The sequence below is a fragment of the Puntigrus tetrazona genome, chromosome 18 (genome assembly GCF_018831695.1).
Source record: "Puntigrus tetrazona isolate hp1 chromosome 18, ASM1883169v1, whole genome shotgun sequence".
NCBI lineage: Eukaryota > Metazoa > Chordata > Actinopteri > Cypriniformes > Cyprinidae > Puntigrus > Puntigrus tetrazona.
In genome coordinates, this window is record NC_056716.1 from 2121889 (window position 1) to 2143227 (window position 21339).

General features: G+C 37.3%; 1 protein-coding gene across 3 annotated transcripts in view; it reads left to right on the forward strand.

Moving 5' to 3' along the window:
* sema4ba (sema domain, immunoglobulin domain (Ig), transmembrane domain (TM) and short cytoplasmic domain, (semaphorin) 4Ba) overlaps positions 1 to 21339 on the forward strand; it is a 59951-nt gene that overhangs the window by 26336 nt on the left and 12276 nt on the right. For all 3 annotated transcript variants that reach the window (XM_043264685.1, XM_043264686.1, XM_043264684.1), the window contains 7 exons: positions 3901 to 4275; positions 15801 to 15961; positions 16937 to 16999; positions 18669 to 18767; positions 19419 to 19530; positions 19624 to 19740; positions 20951 to 21108. In XM_043264685.1, the coding sequence (XP_043120620.1) occupies positions 4161 to 4275; positions 15801 to 15961; positions 16937 to 16999; positions 18669 to 18767; positions 19419 to 19530; positions 19624 to 19740; positions 20951 to 21108 (825 nt within the window). In that variant the 5' untranslated portion in view covers positions 3901 to 4160. The remainder of the gene's footprint in view (positions 1 to 3900; positions 4276 to 15800; positions 15962 to 16936; positions 17000 to 18668; positions 18768 to 19418; positions 19531 to 19623; positions 19741 to 20950; positions 21109 to 21339) is intronic.

The following is a 21339-nucleotide window of genomic DNA, read 5'->3' on the forward strand; positions in this document are numbered from 1 at the left end:
ACCTGAGCTGCTGAGTCATGTTTCGCAAATCACTCTGATTCATAGGTGTCCGTGTGTATCCGATCTCAAAGTTTGCAGAACTTCTGCAATGGACCGTTTCAACAGGCACTTTGAGAGCAATGAGTCATAGTTCTGTCACACATGTGCTAGTTATTCTTTAAAGTCCCCTTGAGTCACGACACATTCCTTCTCTCAAACATCTGCTTATGCCCTCACACATCCACAGACACATACTCACACGAACATTTCTACACAGAAAACAGTGGGGTAGATTATGGTAAATTGCGGAAGATAATTTTAAACAAAGCAAAAGTTTTTTTTTAAGCTTTAGTTTTTGTAATTTTGATCAAATATTCTTTTTTGTAATAATAAATTTTTGTAATAATTTCAGTTGACAATAAAAACTTTTATTATTTAATTTATTCATTCACATGATATATATAATTATTATTATTATTATTATATATATTTTTAATTATTTTCAAGTATTTACTTGTAAATATTTATATTACAGGTAAAAATATTTAATATATTACATATATTTTTTTAATATTAACGTGTCTATTTATATATAAAACAGTACATGACACAGTACACCATTATGCAAGAAAAAAAAATTATTCTGAATGCAATGCAAATAAATTACTTGTATGACAGCACTAATTTATTTATTTACTTTACTTGGAAATAAATGAAAGATACTATTACACACTTTAAAGACAAAGCATTAGCCTCTGGCTTTGCTTCAGGATATTTTTTCTCGTCTGAAAAAGCAGATAATCTGGACAGCTGTTTCTGTAGACTAAATTATTTCTATTTTTAGGAAAGATGGAAGTGACATTTGATGCCATCGTCACATGGCTCACAAACTAGAACAGAGAATAACTGACTGGGCCTTGACTGAACAGAAATTATTTATGTTCTTGTTAACACAAAGTTTCCTACTTTATGATAATGAAAACTATTTCCGTTTTTTCCCCTTCGGGAGTTCAATACTATTTGCACGCTCATGTCAGGGAAGAAAAAATATTTTGAGGGACACTTCATCCCCAGATCTTCCAAGAAATACCCTCTTTAAATTCTATTTGTTTTCATGTTACAAATCATGTTAAAGATATGCAGTATCAGTACTTTTTTATGCCCAACAGTAATCGTCCCACACAAAAAACTAAAAACAAAGAAATTAATTTAGTTTAAATGAGTTTAAATGATTAATTAACTGAATGATTAACGTTTAAACATTAGCCTCGTTCATCGGGGTCATTGCTTTCAGAATTTAGGGAATTGTAGTTAGTATTTGATCATTCATCACAATAAACACCTTTGAGGACCAGTAGTGAAATGATTTATGCCTCCTGCGTTAATCCAACAGTAGAAAGAAAAGTTTGTGTGTATTACATCTCTTCGAGAGAGACCTTCAGCGTCCTACTTCAGCTCCTCAAGTGCCTCAGCAGCATTTATCCTCTTCCTGTCAAAGCTTGAAATTAATGAGATCACATTGCCATTGGTCAACTGGGATGTCACTCCAACGTTCCCAGCGCTAGGAAGGCTAATGGTGCTTTGTAAGCGAGTCTGCTACACCAATATGGCTGAAGCCACAGCCTTGACCGGTGCAGGACACATTCCAACCCCAGCATATGGACAGTAGCAGGAGGAGTTTGACCTTGTAAATTTATCTCTTGTCTAAGCTGAGATTTCATAGCTGTTGGTGAGAAAACACAGTGTAGCAAATACAGCAAACAATGAAGTTTGCAAACTCTTCTAATGGGAATTTAGTTTTTTTTGTGGCGGTTGCTGATATGTTATCATAAGACTATACATAGAATGTCCTTACAGGGTTCCATGTTTTCTGTGAGCACAGAAGATATAGTTCACGTTAAACTTGATTGTGCTACTTTGTTTGATATGTGCCATATGTTGTATATACAGCTTAAACTTGTGGCCTAAATCTGTCATTATCAGACATAAACATAATGTAGTAAACTGCCCGTAGGCCTTGCCTGATGGAGATAAAGCACAATCATCAATGATTCAACAATTCTTCAGAAGATCATTTTGTGGAAATCTAAACCGCATTCCCTTGTAATCAGTTTATCTCCTCATGCTGTGACAATACAATTTTGAGAGGCTGTTTAAACAAGCAGCACTTTTCCCATTTGGGACGTGAATCTTCCCAGTGGGAGTCCAAGGTCTGTCGTGCTCCAGATGGAAAAGTTGCCTTGCTGCTGTCTTCTTTTTTATTAAGGGACGACTGTCAGCTAGTGCTCTCATGCTGTCTATATTAGAGCAAAGCATCCTTGCTGTTTTGGCAGTTGTACAGTAAATTGGCCTGCAGTATCACTCTTAGGGCTCGATGCCAAATTACAGCGTTGGCTCAATTTTGAGGCTTTTTGAGGTAAAGCATAAATAGATATGATGATCTCCAGAAGCATTATGGCCATCCACAGGCCACCCGTTACACCTAATTAAAACTTGGTAATTACACTTTTTCAAATTTTACATACTTGTGGACTGTTTGTTTTAGATATGTTACATTTAAACGCATAGTTAATACAAGGCAGCTTTTTTTCTTTCTCCAACTCACTGATTTTACCACACCCTATTTGTTAGCCCTTTACTGTTGGCAGTTCATAAAAATAAAATATACACACTGACATTGATATTTAATCCTCAACCTAAATGGGAATTGCAATTGGATTAGCTTTGTGGTTGTGCTTAAAAGGCTCGTCTATATAGCTAGAGTAATGAAAAACACTTAAGTGTTAGCCCGCTGACATATTGGGCTGATGACAGGGTTGGGTTCTATACTGTAGATCACATATCAAGTGCAAAGCTATTGAACTTATTTACAGTCCATTTAATTTGCCTGGAAGTCAAACTCTGTGTATGACTTTACCTTGCTTATCTAAATGGAGGCAAATGAGGTTGACTACGCAGGAGGCTGGAAATCATACATTTTATGGCATCACGTTGAATATCTGTTCTCAGAACAGCGCTTTATGGAATGGAACAGATGAATGATGATCAGCGAGGGTGATTATGGTAAAGTGGGGTCATCAGTTCTCTGAACTTTGTAAGCTAACATGTAAACAGAGAATGAAGCACTTTCCATTGTCTCATAAATGATATCACCACTTCCAGGAAGTGCTCATTTATTGCCTTATCATCCTTACCATCGTCTCAATGTTGTCTCACCAACAAATATAAAACAAAAGGTTATAGCATCCAAAACACTGCACATTATAGACATTCCAGTGACTATCAGTGTTGGTCTTTCAAAAAGGGCACTTTTCTACAAACTTGCTCACCTTGGCGATTAGCGCTGATTAAACACAGACATAGAACCCCTCTGAGCAGTGAGTAAATATTGTGTAATTTGGGTCCCTCAGGGCTGCATATTCTCCTTCATGCAGTAAATCTTGGCACAATGGAAATCTTTACTGATGATTTATAGCGATATAACCCCACACGGAGAGTTGGCTGTACAGGTAGGAGACGTCTGATTTGAGCTCCCACATCTCCTGGTGCTATCAAGCATGACCTAAAGCGACTCGCTCACACTGCATTGTGGGTTTAGCGTAGCGTGAAGAGGATGTTTGCTTCATTTAGAAATAGATAAATGCTTGTGAAATGAACTCTATACACATGGTCTTAATTAAATCTGCTTTTTGTTAGGGGTTTGGGGCACTTTTTGCCTTTTAGTCTCCCGATTAAAACTAGCTTTTGGCTTAAACACAGCCAGGCCTAGTCCTAACTAAGCAAGTATATCAATATCAATTTCTGTAGACTACTAAGATTGCAAAAAAAACTAAATACTTTGAGTATGAACTGTTTTGAAGTCAGTCCCACAACCAGTTATACAATCTTAATGCAAGAATTCTTGTTTCTCATTTATTGCAGATTTCCGAAAAGCCTGTGTGGGAATCTACACAAGCACATGGAGACTGATTTGGGCTGTACCACCGTCCTTGAGGACTTGTTTCTTGGAGGAAATTCACCATTGTGAGGCCCTACGAAGGTGAACGGCAGTCGCCCCATCAGTACACGGTTCTCCTTTTCAGGAGTTTGAGGAGAAGAAGAAAAATAAACGAGCAAAGGAAAAGATCTTCATGTGCGCCAGAAAATCCAGAGAGAAAACACACTGAGACACAAGGAGCAAAATGTGGACACTAAACATGGCACGTGTCTCGATCTTATTTCTCCTCCATGTCCTTCTGGTTGGATGGAGTCAAGCAGCAGAAGACGACGTCATCCCTCGCCTCAGTTTCTCTTACAGTAAGTGCACAGAAACACACAAGCACAGCTCACTCTGAAAGTGTGTAAAAGAGCCGGCTGGTACGAGACTATAAATAAAGGCTGGTTTGGAGTCGACTTAAGAGCTCTGAGTGAGCTACGGGCTGAAGACCCTGTCATCCCCCACAGACAGTAACACTTGCTGAAGTGTTGATAAACAGAAAGCAGATACCAAGGGCTGAATGGTTCGTGCTGGCCTCCGGAGTGTTTGTATGGAGGTGGATTACCGCGTTTACAAAACCACTGCGAACATAATGTGCAACATACACATGCATCTCCACATCAGTCATCGAAGAACAACAAAGCATCTATTATAAACTTATGAGTGGTCTCACTATTCTTCAACAGCATAATACGTCTCCTCTCGCTCATAATGATCCCTTAACTGCATCTCTAACATAACATCTGTCATGTTAAAGACAAACCGCTTCCTCTCACGTGAATCGCAGGCGATTTTGGGTGCGTCCATTCATGTTTTTGCAGGCTTCGGTGAATTGTGAAGACAAGAGGCACAATGAGTCTGTAAACACAGTGCACTATGGCTTTATTAAGTTACTATGGTACTGCTGATCGTGTTAGAATATGGTTTTCATCACTAAGGTACAAATCTTTTGTGATGGAGAATGTTGACGCCTTTTAAGACAATAGCACGGTTTTTGTCAAAGCAGTGGCGTGCGACACACAGTTGTTTCTAATTTAATACATACAATGGCATGTTTTGTAGTTTGAAGTGTAAATGAGACAATTTATTTGTTGTTTCCAAGTCCACAAATCCTTCAAGTCATGGGCTTGCTGTTCATCATGTTGGACAAAAAAACACGTTATCAACCTATATTCATACCCACCTGCGCATCCTTTCCACATTTACTACTCACCTTCATTTAAACTGGCTCAGGATGAAATGGGGTTATACTAAACCTGCTAAACCTGCCTGAGCATGTCGACTGCCTCTTTTGAGGGTCTACCTGCATGGAGGTCTTGTTCTCCTTTTACTTCTAACATACAAAAGGAACATCTCTTCTCTTCTCTTCTCTTCTCTTCTCTTCTCTTCTCTTCTCTTCTCTTCTCTTCTCTTCTCTTCTCTTCTCTTCTCTTCTCGACCATTTTCATTTTGTCTTGTCTTTTCATCTTGACTGTTTTTGTGTCTTCTTTTCTCATTTTGTCTTGTCTTCTCATGTTGACTTGTCCTCTCTATTGTCTTGTCTTTTTGTCACCTTTTATATCTCTCCCTGTTTCATCTGTTTAATTGTCTTCTGTTCTCTTTACTTCTTATGTCTTATGTCTCATTTCATCTCTTCTATTTTATGGCTGTTTTGTCTCTTTAATGGCCTTCTCTTCTTGTCTCATCTCTTTTCTTTCCTCCCCTCACGTCTCTTCTCACTTAATCTCTTCACTTTTTTTTTGGTCTCGATTTGTATCATCTCTTGTTTTTTAGTACTCTCATCTTGTCTCTTCTCAATACTTTACTCTCATCGCTTTTTAATGTCTCTTCTCTTCATTTCTCTTCTTGTCTCATTTGTCATTCTCAGTTCTTTCTACTGGCTAACATTTTCTTGTAACGCTTTGTTTTTCTTGTCCTTTGCTGTTTGTTCTTGTGTTGTCCCCGGGACCATGCTGTATTGTAAGAAAGAATGCAGCTGTTCTTTTCACTGGTGTTTCTCTTCTGTCTGTCTGATGCAACAAGGAAACCCGCTAATTCTCGATGTGTCTGTGTCTCTGTATACACTGTCACTGTCACTAATGGTGAATTTTAAGTTTGAGTACAAAGTGTTCAGGGCTAAATTCACGAAACATGGTCAAGATTAACAAGCTGCTACATTAAATGTGGAATGTGTAAATTTGCACAAAGAAATGAAACTTGCGTTAGCGGACGTTCATGAACACTGCCTGAATTCTTAGTCTGAAAATATGCAGACAGTGTATCCAAAGTGCAGTTTATAGTAAATCAGTTCTTGCAGTAGATTTTATATTTGGTGACACTTATAATAAACAAATGATTCTGTACTGCTTAAATGGTTCAAATTACTGCCAATGAACTGTTCAATATGTGCAGTACTAGTTGAGTTAAATTCAGGAAACTGTTGTGGTCACATTGTGGACTCCTACCCACTGGTGAAAAGCCTCTGATGTCTCTAAACCGACTACGGTATACTTTTGACTGAAGGGCCGCCCCGTCCAGTGGCACAAACATTCTTCTCTCTTTGCTGGTTTCCACCTTTCCTCCAGTCCAATAAAGAACTAATCTGGCGTGAATAATGAATAGGGTTGTGCGTGTATGTGTGTGTGTCTTACAGTGTGAATGCTGGTCTGCTTCTCATTATGTGCCTATCAAGAAGGATCAGGGTTTGTAGGAGGAGAAACTACATCTGCTCAGCCTCTCTTCTTTTGTTCATCTCTTTGATACACACTATGCTGCTGTGCTTAAAGCGCATTAGAAAGCTATTTAAAAAGACACCTATAAGCGGTTTACACTAGAGCTCTGTGCTTATCCAACCATTTTCTCCTGGTAAAGCTGGGAAATGCATCTACAGAAGTTACAGAACGAATCTCTTGGTTGTTTATGAGTTATAAACATCATTCCATTGTGTTTATCCTCGGTTCATGTACCTGTAATACTTCTTGATTTATTACCCTAGCCTAACATTGAAATGTCTTATGCTCGCTGTAATATATAGCATGCATACGATACGGTGTGGTGTTCAGGCTTTGTGCAGCTTTGATTTTTTTGTGGTTGGAGGTGATCAGGCATGTTTGAGGCAGCAGAGACCTGCATTACGTGTCAACCAGTGGAAGGCTTCCAAAACACGCATCAAGTGGAAACAGTCCATTCATATCCAGCCGCATGCATCACGTAGCTTCTCAGGTGGCATATTGTAACATGAGAGGAAGGAATGTCTCTTGTTTACTTACTTAGAGCTGTTGTTTTTTTAACCCTACAACCAAAGCAACATATTAAAACCTATACAAGCTGTTCCATGTGACACCAAACTGAACATATCAAAGTTGTTTTGTTAGAGCTGTCAAATTAACAGTTAACAGTTAACAGTCAGTTTAGCGTGTGCATAAAAATGCAATAATAGGTAATATGTTATAATAAATATTTTTTACATTATCATTAGAGCAACTTAAGCAAACATGATCCCATATTTTTATTTAAACTGAAGTAAATGCAAATGAATTTAAATAATTTACTACTAGAGGGGCATAAAAAACAAACTTGTTGGAATGTTTGAAACACTGTTGGATAGATGGAATTAAAAGGATTAGTTCACTTCCAGAAGAAAATAGTCTTTATGATTTACTCACCCCTGTGTTATCCAAGAAGCTTGCGTCTGGCTTTCTTCAGAAGTAAAGAAATTAAGGTTTTTGAGGAAAGAAATCCAGGATTTTTCTTCTTATAGTGGACTTCAATGGGGACCAATGGGTTGCAGTTTCAATGTAGCTTTATAGGGAAATACACAATCCCAGCTGAGGCGTATGTGTCTATTCTAGTGAAACTATTGGTCATTTTCTAAAATAAAATAAAACGATTATATACTTTTAATCAGAGATACTCATCTTGCAGCAGCTTTGTGATGCACATAGATGACTTAACATTACATAGTCACATTTGAAAGGTCACATGGTGTGACATAGGCAGAAATACAGACCCAGTGATTGCTGCCAAAAAAAGCCCGCCCTACCATGCCTTTTAACCGAATTACACAGATGAAGAACCACACATGTGCATCGCAGAGCTGGTGCAAGACAGCATTTGTAGTTAAAAATTATATAAATGCTTCCTTTTTTAGAAAATAAATGATTGTTTTACTAGATAAGACCCTTTGAAGCGACATTGAAATAAACATTTGTACCTTCAACATGTTGGTCCCCATTGAATTCCTGGAATGTTTTCCTCAAAAACCTTATTTTCTTTCCAACTGTAGGAAGAAAGACGTGAACATCTTGAATGACATATAGGGGATGAGTAAATTATCAGGAAATCTTTATTCTGGAAGTGAATTTTTTTTTTATTTAATTTGGCATATAATATAATAATTTGGCCTGCTTTTTATGTCAATCGAAGCTACACTAACCAAGCTTCAGCAAATTCAGTCCGAGTCCGACAGAGGAATTTTACAGACTGCTGTGTGCTGCAAAATAGACGCCACTCATTTTCATTGCGCTTCCACTGTGATTGAATTGATCTTGGCACAACTAGAGTATATTAGAGCCACATTGTGAAAAGTTTTACAAATAAATCAAACCTGTCAGACCCGTCAGGCGAAAACAAGCACACAGACTCCTACACTCACAAATATAAGTGTTTGTGTTTCCTTGATCGTTGTAACAGCATCCTTTATTTATTTACTTGTTTATTGGCACCTCCCTCGCATCACCATGGCACCCCAAAACTGGACCATCCTGTACAGTTTGATATATAACTAGCTATATCATACAGATAGCAACTTTTGTAAACTGCAAGTTTGTGTAAAAGCGCTGTTGTTTCATAGGGAAGTTTAATCAGCCTTTACTTCCAAGTAAATGTTACCACATGACTCATGAAAATCCTAATTACACCTTTCTGCCTTGTGAATTCATTAGATGCACATTTTGATCAAACCTTTAACTGCACAACTTGGCGTCATGCACATTCATCCTCTTTAGTTTAGTTTTAGAGGCCCCCTCTGTTTGAAACGACAGTGTTTATGTGGCTTCTACTCGCCAAACTCATGTTTGACCTACCCAGAATTCCAGCGGTCACCATGGTGTCTGTGCAAGCTGCCACTTCTGTACTTCTCATGCTAACAAGAGAGACGTTGTGCCAGTTCACTAGACAAACACTAAACCCCTCTCCTGAACGTCTCAACAGATTACGCTTGACGTCTTAATGTTTTCTGTTTCCGCCTCTCTCGTCCTTCTCTTTTATTATATCATCTGTTTTTCAATATTTCATGCTGACTTTTCTAAGTTTGGAGCAGGGAGACCCGGCCACGCACGCAGGTGGAAGAGAACAGAATGTTTCTGAAGTGTAAACTGAGTGTTGCGTCATTCCGCTCTCCTTCTCTGGAGAAGCTCAACAGTCATTTCTCATCGACGTGGGGCATTAATGAAAACAGAGCAGTGTGAGAAGAAGCCGTACATTTCCCTTTTGGGAATGCGGTTTGTCCTTAAAGGGGAAAGATACTAAGAGTGTACTGTAAAAGAGCCTATACCGATTCCCAGGAGCACTTTGCTGACCACTTCCTTTGGAAGGAAGGGAGCAGTTGAAAGCGAAATCAAATGCAATTTTATAATATGGGTGTTTTTAAGATTATATCAAACATTATGCCGTAAATGTGTTTGAACACAGACTGTATTCAAGCATTTGGGGTCAGTAAGTTGTTTTACACGTTTTTAAAAGAAGTTACGCTCACTGCATTTATATTTAGATTCAAAAGTAAGTAACGGAAAAAACAGTAATATTGTAAAATATTATTACAATTTAAAAAGCTGCTTTCTATTTTAGCATATTTTAAGATGTGTGGTAGCACTTTATTTCTATAGTCCACTTTTGGATATTCTACTAACAGTAAGTAACTTTGCAACTAAGAGTCATAAGAGTATTCGTAAACTGTCTGCTTAATATCTTCAAGCATATCTTCAAATCTTAATATCTTCAAAATTAATTGACATGTAGTTAGCATGTAGTTGCAAAATTACTTATAGTTAGTAGTATTTCTAAAGTGGACTATCAAATTAAAGTGTATCCAAATGTAATTTCTTTCTGTAATGGCAAAGCTGAATTTTCAGCATCGTCGCTTCAGGTGTCACATGATCCTTCAGAAATCCTTCTAATATGATTTGAAGAATCTTTCTTGAAATTAATACGTTTAACACTTTAATGTGTTGATGTTTCGAAAGTTTAAAAGACCCGATTTTATTTTGTAACATTATATTTTACTTGACTGTAATTTTAATCGATTTAAAGCATCCTTGCTAATTAAAAATGTAAATCTTACTGACCTTACCGAAAAAGAAGAATATATACGGCTTGCAAGACTACACCTTTTTCACAGATCAACTAGTCGGTAGATCAATGTTTATTTAAATAAATTGCATCCAATACCCTACGCAGCATCAGCAGTCTTCGCTTTTTCCGGCAATTTCAGCAGTGCTCTAATGGAGGGTGTGTGAGTGAAAAGAACATCCACAGAGCTTAGATGAGCATGCATTTGTTTTTGCCAGATTCATGTGGTTTGCATTGTCATAAAAACAGTGCAGAAGCAGACTTGTTCCACTCACTTTTAGTTTCTGTCAGCCTTCGGGGCACCAATTTTCATTTCAGGGTGGTTAGGAAAAATTTGAGCTTATATATCAACACTTTAAATGAACTCATATGTCTTCAGGACCAATACAGTTTGCTTATAATGTGAATGCAATTTTCTGCCAGTTTCACTTTTATGCAATCTCAAATATACAAATATTACAGCTTACTATACTATTATAGATACTTTCACACTGATGCACACTTCTCTGGTGTATTTACATATTTATGTACTTATACTATATATACTAAGCTGTAATACTTTAATTCTGCAAAATGGAGATTTTGTACCTATTGCACTTTAATTGTGCAGAAGTAGTACTGAAGTTCAACTACTGAAATATATCTGATTGTGCTGAAGGAGAACTATTGCAAGTATTCTCCTCAGGTACACTTTAATTATCTTGCGTTCAAAGATCATACGATCCTCAACAAATGAAAACACGTTTAAGGTTTAATTTTAAGAACTTAACATAAAATAAATGTAATATATTACCTTTTTATTCGGGAAACAAAATTATTAATAAAAAACAAATGTTAAAATCAAATCTGATCTGTATTAAGCAACCCCTCGTAAATTCATTCACTATTTGAGGCTTAACAAAGCCCAGTAAAAAGAAAAGAAAAAGATTTTGAGTGAGTGTTGTAGAAATGTCCCACTAGAGATCTGCAGGCTGTTAGATGATATTGAGGTATTTCTGTTTCGGATGCACTTAGCAAAGCCCTGCGGTTCAACATGCCTTTTTATTTGCTCTGTATATTGACCTTTGTGTCTTTGGTACTTAATACGAGAGCTGAAGCCTTATATTAAACACAAGAGTACAGCAAGTAGTGTATGTATCCTAGTCCTAAATTCACAATCCGATGTTGATCTGAGAAAGTGCATTACGTCAGATTTTCTCATACAAGAAACTCCATCGAGATTGTGTTTACGTTTGTGAATACCGCTCCACCTTCAATACCTACTATGTTCACCTTGAACGCCGTAGAACTGTCCTTTATCTGCCATCACCATAAATTGCAGAATTTCAAGTTTACAGCTCGTTCCTGAAATGAAAAAGATCCTGTAAATGTTCCTGAAAAACGTGCCATCGTAATTCTCAAGCGCTGTGTACAACAAAGCAATTGAAGAGAGCATTTTTCCAGATTGTTTTTCCCAACATCAAAAGCAGCTTCAACAGTCAGCACTTTGTCATTAAAGCAACAGGGGACTTGTCATTCTCCCGACACCTGAAGATGACATCATTTCTCCTTCAGCGCAAATATTGTTTACCTGGCTCTCAGGAAGGTGAGAAATAATGCAAACGTGACATTAAATGCTAGGTTTACAGTTTGGGATTTGGTAAATAGCTTTTCAATCTTGGCCCTCTAATAGCTCGACATTACCAGCTGTACAGTGCGCTTTGTGTAGGATCGTAACTTCTGAGCGTTTTCCTCTGAAAGCTCAAATCATCAGATGCACTGTTTACTTAAATGAGCCGTCTGCCGAGGCCTAAACAAAACAGGGCTTTGATCTTTCACACTGACGGCCAGATTGCCTCACGCAGTCGCTCTTTTCGACGGGATGCTCTGTGTCTCTAATTAACTTCGGGCATGTACTGTTAGAGCAGCCGTAGGGAATTCCGCTCTGAAAACCGAACATGGAAGGGTTCCCTAAAAGCCTGCATAATTAATTTCTCTCTAAATGGATTAGAAAGCAAAGCGCTGCGGATATGGAAATCCATTTAGCAGTGGCTTTCTCCAAAAAAAAAAAATAAAAAAAATGACATGTAATTGCATAATGGCAGTAATGATCTCACTCTTCACAAAAAGTCTAGAATGGCTGTGTCTCGTAACGTAATAGATGGAGATATGAGAGACTTTGAAGATTGAGGGTCAACGAGACAAGTTATGTTGTACCACTGTAGCACAAGATACAATAACTATTGGCCTCATAAGTACCTCTTTCTGTTGTTGACACTCTTAGACCTCTTTCCCCATGAGTGGGAACAGGATAAGGCTTTTCCCAGAATGCATCAGTGCAGTTTGGAGGAAGCGAATGGCAGCTGTCGTCATGGAATTGCCCTATGGGAACTGACCTCAGTCAATTCAAACAATAATACCACAGACTCATTGAGAGAGAGACCGTATTGTCTGTGGGGGGATTGCTAATGTTTCAAGACATGGGAATCGATGAGCAGGGCATCAGAAATGTGGGGTTGGATGGGGTCGTTCTGTTACCCTTGTACAAGCTCATTTAAAGAAATGGTACTTCATTTTCTGGAACTACATTCCATGTCATCCTTAATCAGTTTTGTCTGTTGCAGCCCATTTTTCTCGCGTTTCGCAATCACACCTTTTTAAAAGTGGTTACAGACAGAGATCTTGAGCGTAACATGTGCGAACACAAAAACCAAAACAGCCCGATATTGCCAAAGACCTTGCACATTTGAAGTGGTTTCTGCATTTAATTAGTGCTGGACGTGGGCAGGTGTTTATACAGCTCTGTATACATTTTATAGCTTGTGTTGCAGCATGTTAGTCATTAACTTGACGTATAAATCCTTTTAAATCACAACATACAGTGACAAAGACAATGCAATGGTAAATAATTATTGGTGTTTGAATTACTGTTACTGTACAGTTTATTGTACTTAAGCTGACTTTTCACTATCTATGAAAAAATAAGTGGAGTACAACGGAGTACATTCACACCATATGTGTATGCAATATTTTCAGATGCGATTTGAGCTTTTGAACTTTTGTGCCTAGATTACCTGACCACATGTGCATATATTACAATTAAAATCATGAGCATGAGGTGAAAATGAAAAAAAAAAATATATATATATATATATATATGTATGTATATATATATATATATATATATATATATATATAAATGATGCTAATTTAAATGATGCTAATTTAAAGCATTCGTATTCAGTTATTTATAGTGTTATCAAATGATTAATCGCAAAGTTTTTTACATAATGCAATTTGTTTATGTTTATGTTGTGTATATTTATATACACATAGTATACAGAGAACTAGTATACACATATATTATGCAAACAAAACTTTTCTTTTGGATGTAATTAATAATTTCAGAGCTTTTTGCACTTTTTATGCATTATATAAAAATATGTATATTATATAAAAATATCATTTTTATATAATCAGTTAAGTCACAATTACTGTAATTTCTGAAACACAACCCACTCTCATTATTTGTATTTTGCACTGAAGTAAAACATTAACATGTGTGATTTTCTCCTAATGGGGCACAATTATTTGCCTCATTGTGTGAGCTACAGGGAAATCGCTGCAGCAGTGGCACTCTGGAGAATAATTGGGGTACGGTTTCTGCCTGTGCAAATCCCACTTAAGCCCTGTTTGGTTGCAGCTATTGCCCTTTGTCCTTGTCTTGCTAAATCGCCATAAAATTTCCCCCCAAACCCTCTGAAATGAATGCTGCCGGTGATGAGTGGTGCCCCGTTTCATCCTGTAATCAGAGAGAGGGGAAATACGAGACACACAAAGGCAGAGACCCCAGTAGCGTGCCATTAATGTGCCGTGTTGATCCCCTCCTGTGGTTTTGCAGACTGGATTCGGTTGTAATAAGCCCTCCTGGTTGAGGGCTGATGCCCTATTATTACCGCATTGTCTCCCCCGGGTTCAGGAAGCCAAGGGCTCAGACCCTCTGCAGCAGCTCCCAGAGACACAGCCGCTTTTAGAGTCTTACCTCAGCTCAAAGTCACCCATGGGAGCATAATCAGTGTAATGATTACATGCTCTCTAAGTAAGACCTACCAGAAGTGGATGTCTTGTAAAGATTCTGTAAATCAAGCAAATCAATAGCACAGCTTGTATGCCATGATACATTTTAACATTTATACCCAATGACCTTGTGGATTAAGTCCGTAATGAAATCTACAATATGTACTTTACACAACAGTATTTGAATTATAGTCACTAAAAGAGAAGTACATTTTAATTTCATTTAATTAATTAATTTACATATTTTTATTTATTTATCTGCCTAATAAACTGGAACAGAAGGAAACATTTGAAACAAAAATGCCAGTTTTATTTTATTTTCCTCTACATAATAAGATTTTTTGAATATTATTGATTTGATTTGATTTTTATATTTTTATTTCAACTTAATAAGGAGAAAGTGACTGAGAAAAAAAAAATAACTTCACTTTTAAACCTAAAACCTTTTTTTTTTCGTTTGGCTCTCATTTTGTGTACGTTGGACTGAAAGACAAGCGTAATTCAGCCATTAAGCCGGTGACAGATGAGGAGAACATTTTGTCATCTGCCATGTAGTGATGAAGTTTGTATTTACAGCCTGCTGACATTGATTCGACATGCGTCTTAGGTCCAGAGGAGCTGCTATCTTGGAATGATGTCATTGTAGCATGGGAGTACTGCTTCGTTCTGCCAGCCTATGGAGAGACCAGATGAAAGCGTGTTTCCACACATTTCATTTTACACACTGTCTGAATCACCACCGAATTCTCAAGTGGCTCGTCTGAAGTCATAAAAAAGCCACGCTGAAGTATTCTAAAGGGAATTTGAGCCACAATGCCCTTAAACCCCTTAACAAACACCCCCTACTGGTAGGAAAGACACTGCTTCTCATTGATGCCACTGTCATGGAAACAGAGAAACCGCCTGCAGGAGCTGCCATGATAATGATGCAGTGCAGTATCTCTGATTAAGAGATGAACATCTGTCTCCGAGCTATGTGACCACACAAATGCTCATTCACATTGATTCAGACAGTTTTTGTAGCTGTAACAGGTTTTAGCCTTTTCGCTGCCAGCCAGTAGAAACATGTGACATTATTATCTAATACACTATCAAGCAGTGTTTCTCAAACAACCGAAAGCGAATCACAGGTTTGTTCAGGGGAAGGAAAAGAAAAGAAAAGAAATAAAAGAAAAACATCAAAAGAATAAAAGAGAATATGACTAGACACAGACTGCACTGAATATGGGTTAATATGACAGAAACACAGAGGGGAAAAAAAAAATTAATATTGACATTTTTATTCATTTTTGTACTATATTATTATGAAGCAAAATCTGTGTCTTGAAGAAAAACCAACTAAAAAGCACGATCACATATCTGACTTTTGCACATTTATCATATTTCCAGCAGTAAATCTTTATGGCTCGGTTTTGCTGACATTCTTCCCTTTCCCCTCTCTTTTTTCCATATCTGCTCATAGATGCAAACGAGAGGTCGGCCAAGAGATTTTCACCCAATGGAGTCTTCAATTACACCTCTCTGCTCCTCAGTAAAGAGGATAACATGCTGTACGTCGGCGCTCGAGAGACTCTCTTCGCACTCAATATCACCGATATCAGCAGAACGCAGCTGCAGCGTAATGTGAGTATGTCTGTGTGTTTTATTGTGGAGGATGTATAAGCATGTGCATTAGTCTGTAATATAGGCATTAGTAAACGAGAGTGGAATACTGTTAATGTTGTGTGTAGACATCACTTATGCACACCCATGAGTTTTGTACACATAGAAGACTGAATACAGGTAAAGTGGGTCAGTTTTTCTTTTCTGACGATTGGATCCAAATGGCTAAAACCGGCCTAAAGGATTGATCTGGAGCTTGAGTTCAATAACTCACAAATGCAGCAATGCAGATTTCGTCATACAAAATTCTAAAATGCTTGAAATATAATGCAAAAGCCAGTGAAAGACCAACTTTCTGATTCCTTTATTGGTCTTTTGTGTCCTTTTTAAAACTTGGAAGCTTTAGTTTCCATTCATTGTAAGTGTCCTACTTTACCAGTTTGTCCCACTTCTCCAATTGTATTTTTGCAAGGTATTACTCTATTATATTTTTTTAGAGTTTACCCCAAAATGTTGTCATCATATGCTCACCATCAAAACCTGTATGAGTTTATGTTGAATAAAAGAAGATATTTTGAAGAATGGTGGTAATCAAACAGTTGATGGTACCCATTGGCTTCCACAGTATTTGTCCCAACTATGGAAGCCAGTGGGGATCAATAAATGTTCGGTTTTCCAAAATTCTTCAAAATATCTTCTTTTGTGTTCAGCATGAGAAGGAAACACGTATAGGTTTGTAACGACATGAGGGTGAGTGAATAATGACAAAATGTTCATTCCTTTAACTTTTTAAGTCATGAAGAGACTTTCAAAGTTCACAGCAAATATTATGCGTTGCTTGATTCATTCTGAACATTACAGAAAGGCAAAACTGCAATATGCTACAGCCAACTCACTGTGACTCACTGTAGGCCTACTCATGTCCGTGTTAATGCATCGTGTTTCCGTAAATGCACACTTTAATGTAACTGCAGCTTCCGATTTTCCCTTTTCCAGTTAACATGGAGCACACCACAGAGAAAGAGAGAGGAGTGCAGTTTCAAAGGGAAAGATTTACAGGTGAGTGAATGAGATATTCATCAAACCAAGTGGAGAGATGTCCGTACATTTCAGCATAAAGTGCCAAGTCGATTTATATAACTCGAGTAAGAGGCCGGTCTATAAAATAGATATCTGCCAAATGACTGTGCTAAATTTGAATCCCAGAAACTGCCCGTCGCACAACTTTCAGTTCGTAGGACCTGTTATTGCCTTGACACGTCCACACTGTAATTTCCCTGAAAGCTTGACACTGCGTAAGGGCTGTTATTAGATTAATAATCCGCATGCCTAATTTGCTGCCAGATTGATTTGTCTTGGGAGCCAGGTTTGGATGGATGTTGGGACCCTGATGAAGACGCAGTAATAACTGCTGTTTCTTGAGACCGATGACACACAGCTGCCAGAAACCTCTCCCAGACTATTACAGAGGATTTAGATCAAACCCGGCGATGTGAAAACAAGTTCTGAAGCCTAGAACACAACCTGGTGCTTGTTTTGAACATTTGCCTTTACGTAACGTTCAACTGTATTAGTTTTGAATCTTGGAAAATTCATTTGCATTATTATCATACGTTCACGTTCGAAAATCTGTCATCATTTACTCATTACAGTTCATTTACATGTTTTGTTCCAAACCTGTTTGACTGTGTTTCTTTGAATACAAATGAAACAAACAACAACGGAAACCCCTTGATTTCTATCACATGTGTAGAAAGATATCTTCTTTTGTTTGCCACTAAAGAAGAAGGGTAAAATGGGTTTGGAACAACATGAAGATGAGTAAATGATGACAAAATCCTCATTTTTGGTTAAAAAAAACTTTTAAATGCTATGTCAGTAATTTTTCGTACGTGTCTAAATTTGATGATTTAGATTGAATTACACTTTATCCGCATATCATTTGATTTTAACCCTAGTTTTTAACAGTAAGAAATAAATCATTTTGTTGGGGAAAGGCATGTTCATATTTCCCTGCTTACGTTACGACCTACAAACTTTAAACTACAGTTTACATTTGTGTTATATCTTAATTTTTATACAATGTAATGTTTACCCACAGTGAAAAATAAATATATAAAAGTGTATTTGAAACACATTAATTTCATGCTATTATTACATTTACATTTACATATTTCTGAACCTAATAATATACTGCAATTGTACCTTTAGTATACTAAACTGGCATACTTAAAGTTTGTTAAATTCTAGCAACTAATTTTGTACTTCATGCACTTTAATTGTGCAGACGTATAGTGCTAAATGGGCTAAAGTGGAATTATTTCAGGTATACTTTGGATGGACTTTAATATCTTGCTTTACATCAGTAGTGACATTAAAACACATTTTAGCCATACTATTAAAAAATGTGCTTTGTAAATGAGAGATACTGCAAATAAAGTTTAATTGTAACTTGTAAATCTTGAGTGATATGTCAATGAATATATGTTAGATTTTAACTAAATAAATGTATTTTATATGTTACTTTTTTTAAATAGAGTTCTATGAGAAATTAGTTTTTTCATTTTAGGAACAGGGTCTATTGCATCATATTTTGGGGTTCTTGTTATCAGAAATGTAAGGACTGAAATGTAATGAGCTAATGGTCAAGGCCATCCACGTCTTAAGTCTTTAAACGGTTATCTGTCTCTCTCTTATGCATTTTCTTTTGTCCACTTTGTGATTCCAGACCGACTGCTTCAATTACATCAAGATTTTACTGCGCGTGAACAGCACTCACCTGTACGTGTGTGGAACGTATGCTTTCAGCCCTATCTGCGCATACATTGTAAGTACTGTGTTTCATTTTGTTCTATTCTCCGGCAGGATTTCACCACCTCCCTCCATGCTTTTAACAGGCTGCAGGGGAGGAATTAATTATCCATGTAATTTACTCAGTCAATCAAAATGTCCTCAGAAATACACTCCTCAGCTCTCCCTAAGGGTAGATGCTGCTCGGATGAGAAATTATTATGGCCCTGCACTTTACTTAGACCCTTCACTCTGGAGACTATGCCTGGATCGGTCTAAGTATCGGCGGGGTCAACGCTGACCACTAAAACTCAAGCTTTAGGATAGCGTACTTCGCCTACACGAGCTGATTCTATCACAGCTGTCCCCTGAAATGGTTTGCAGATGCATATTTTCCCTTTATGCCTCTATTAAGACACAAACAAAAAATAACTAGTGCGTACAGCTGCGAATCCTTCCAAACATCCTTTTTTATCAGTATCCTTGGCCCACACAGAGTCGATAGTACACACATCATCCCTTCACTTTGAGTGCGTTCATCCTGTTCTTACTATCTCTTCGCAATAACATGACGTTCTGTTCAGAAAAATAAGGTCCTTGTTTAGCTCTACTCAGGCACTGAGCAGTCGATACAAGAGACAGTTCATGCTGTCTTTACAAGAATGTCCGTGTGTCTTTTTTTTTCCAGAACACGTCTGATTTTTCCCTGGTGCGCAATGAAATGAGAGAAATAGTCACTGAAGATGGTCGTAGCCGGTGCCCTTTCAACCCTGAATACAAGTCCACGGCCATCATGGCTGGTGCGTGCCACAAAAATTGGTGTAATGTATTATATGCGTGCAACACTCTCTTCCAACTGGCTTTATTGATATCTTTTGCTTTTTGGTTTACAGATGGAGAACTTTATGCCGGCACAGTCAGTAACTTCCAAGGGAATGAACCCATCATTTACAAAAGCCTTGGACAGGGCACAGCCTTAAAGACTGAAAACTCACTGAACTGGCTTCAAGGTAAAAGCCACATTCACTACCATCCTGCTCTTAATAGGACTGATTCACTAACAATGGCAGTATTTTTGTGCATGGTATTTGAAGCCAAAAATGTGCATATTAATCACCTGTCACAATTCAGTTGCTAATGTCTTTTAGGACGTTTTCTGGACCTTACTGTATATTTAAGCTTAAGAACAATATGTATTGTGAAAAGCCATATAAAATGCATTTGATTGAACTGATTGTCTTCTCGGTTCAATATATCTAATGTTACTCTACCAGTGTGTACAAAAAGTCAATACTTACTGAAATAGACAGACATAAATGTTTAGACATTAAAGCCACCATACCTTCGTTTTACAATTAATTCTGTTCATTGTCAATTAAGTAATTTTTGCCATGGTACTATTAACATTACACTATTATTGCACATGGAAAGCCATGGAAAAGGATTTTTGAGTCCATGATGTGATTTTCTTTGTTGCATTATTTATATGGTATTACTGTATTTATCTTTTCAGCTTTTATTTTCATTTAGCTTTTCTCACTTTTATTATTATTTTTATATTGAATAACAGCTTTAATCAATTCTTTAATACATTTTTAACTTCAACTTGGCAAGGCAACAGTAGTTGAATTTTTGCTTATATTTGTAAGTTATTTCAGTTATCAAAACTGATTTAAAGATTAAAAGCAAACCGAAGCCTTATAGGTTTGTAACATGACAAGAGTAAATGTTCACAATTTAAATGTAAGTAAGTCTAGCACTACAATAGCAAAAACAGCATGGAAGTAAATGGCTCTATCAGCGGGCATAATTCGGTTCTCTTTTGGGACTCAACTCCCCTGAACTTACCACTGAGAGGAAATTTTGGCACAGCAGAGAATCATTCATGTAAAGCAAGACTACAGAGAACAAAACAAATCAATTTAGCGTCAGTTTACACAGTTGAACCCTTCTCACTTTACTAAAGAATACGGAGTAATAGCTTAATATTTAATATGGCAAAGTTGATGAAAGACACATATGCAAAATCAATACTAAGCACTTTTATAGTGTAATAAAAGATTTCTATCAGTAATTACAACTAAAGATTGTCATGTAAAGGGGGTTTCAGGTGGACCAGTGGCTATATTTGAAATATAAAGTCTGCACTGCTTACAGCTGTGCAGATTCTGTGTATGTTGCATGGCGTTGATTGACATGTTGTTTTTAATTCTCCTGTAGACCCCGCTTTTGTGGGCTCAGCCTACATTCAGGAGAGTTTGCCCAAAGGCAACACAGTCGGCGATGATGATAAGATTTACTTCTTCTTCAGTGAAGCGGGAAAGGAGTTTGATTTCTTTGACAACACCATTGTGTCACGCATCGCTCGCGTGTGTAAGGTAAGAGGCAATTTGGTGTAAAAACGTAATGTCACCCCCCAACAGCAAAAATTCAACTACATACATGTACAGAGCCAATATTTATACAAATCCAGTGGAAAGGAAGGGCCAGTATGTTTGTGCATGTTAATATTGGTGAACAGATGTGGAACATATTGCGTGTGTGTGTGTGTGTGTGTGCTTACACTGACCTCATGATGGTTCTTATCTGTCACACCGAGGTGAAAGAGG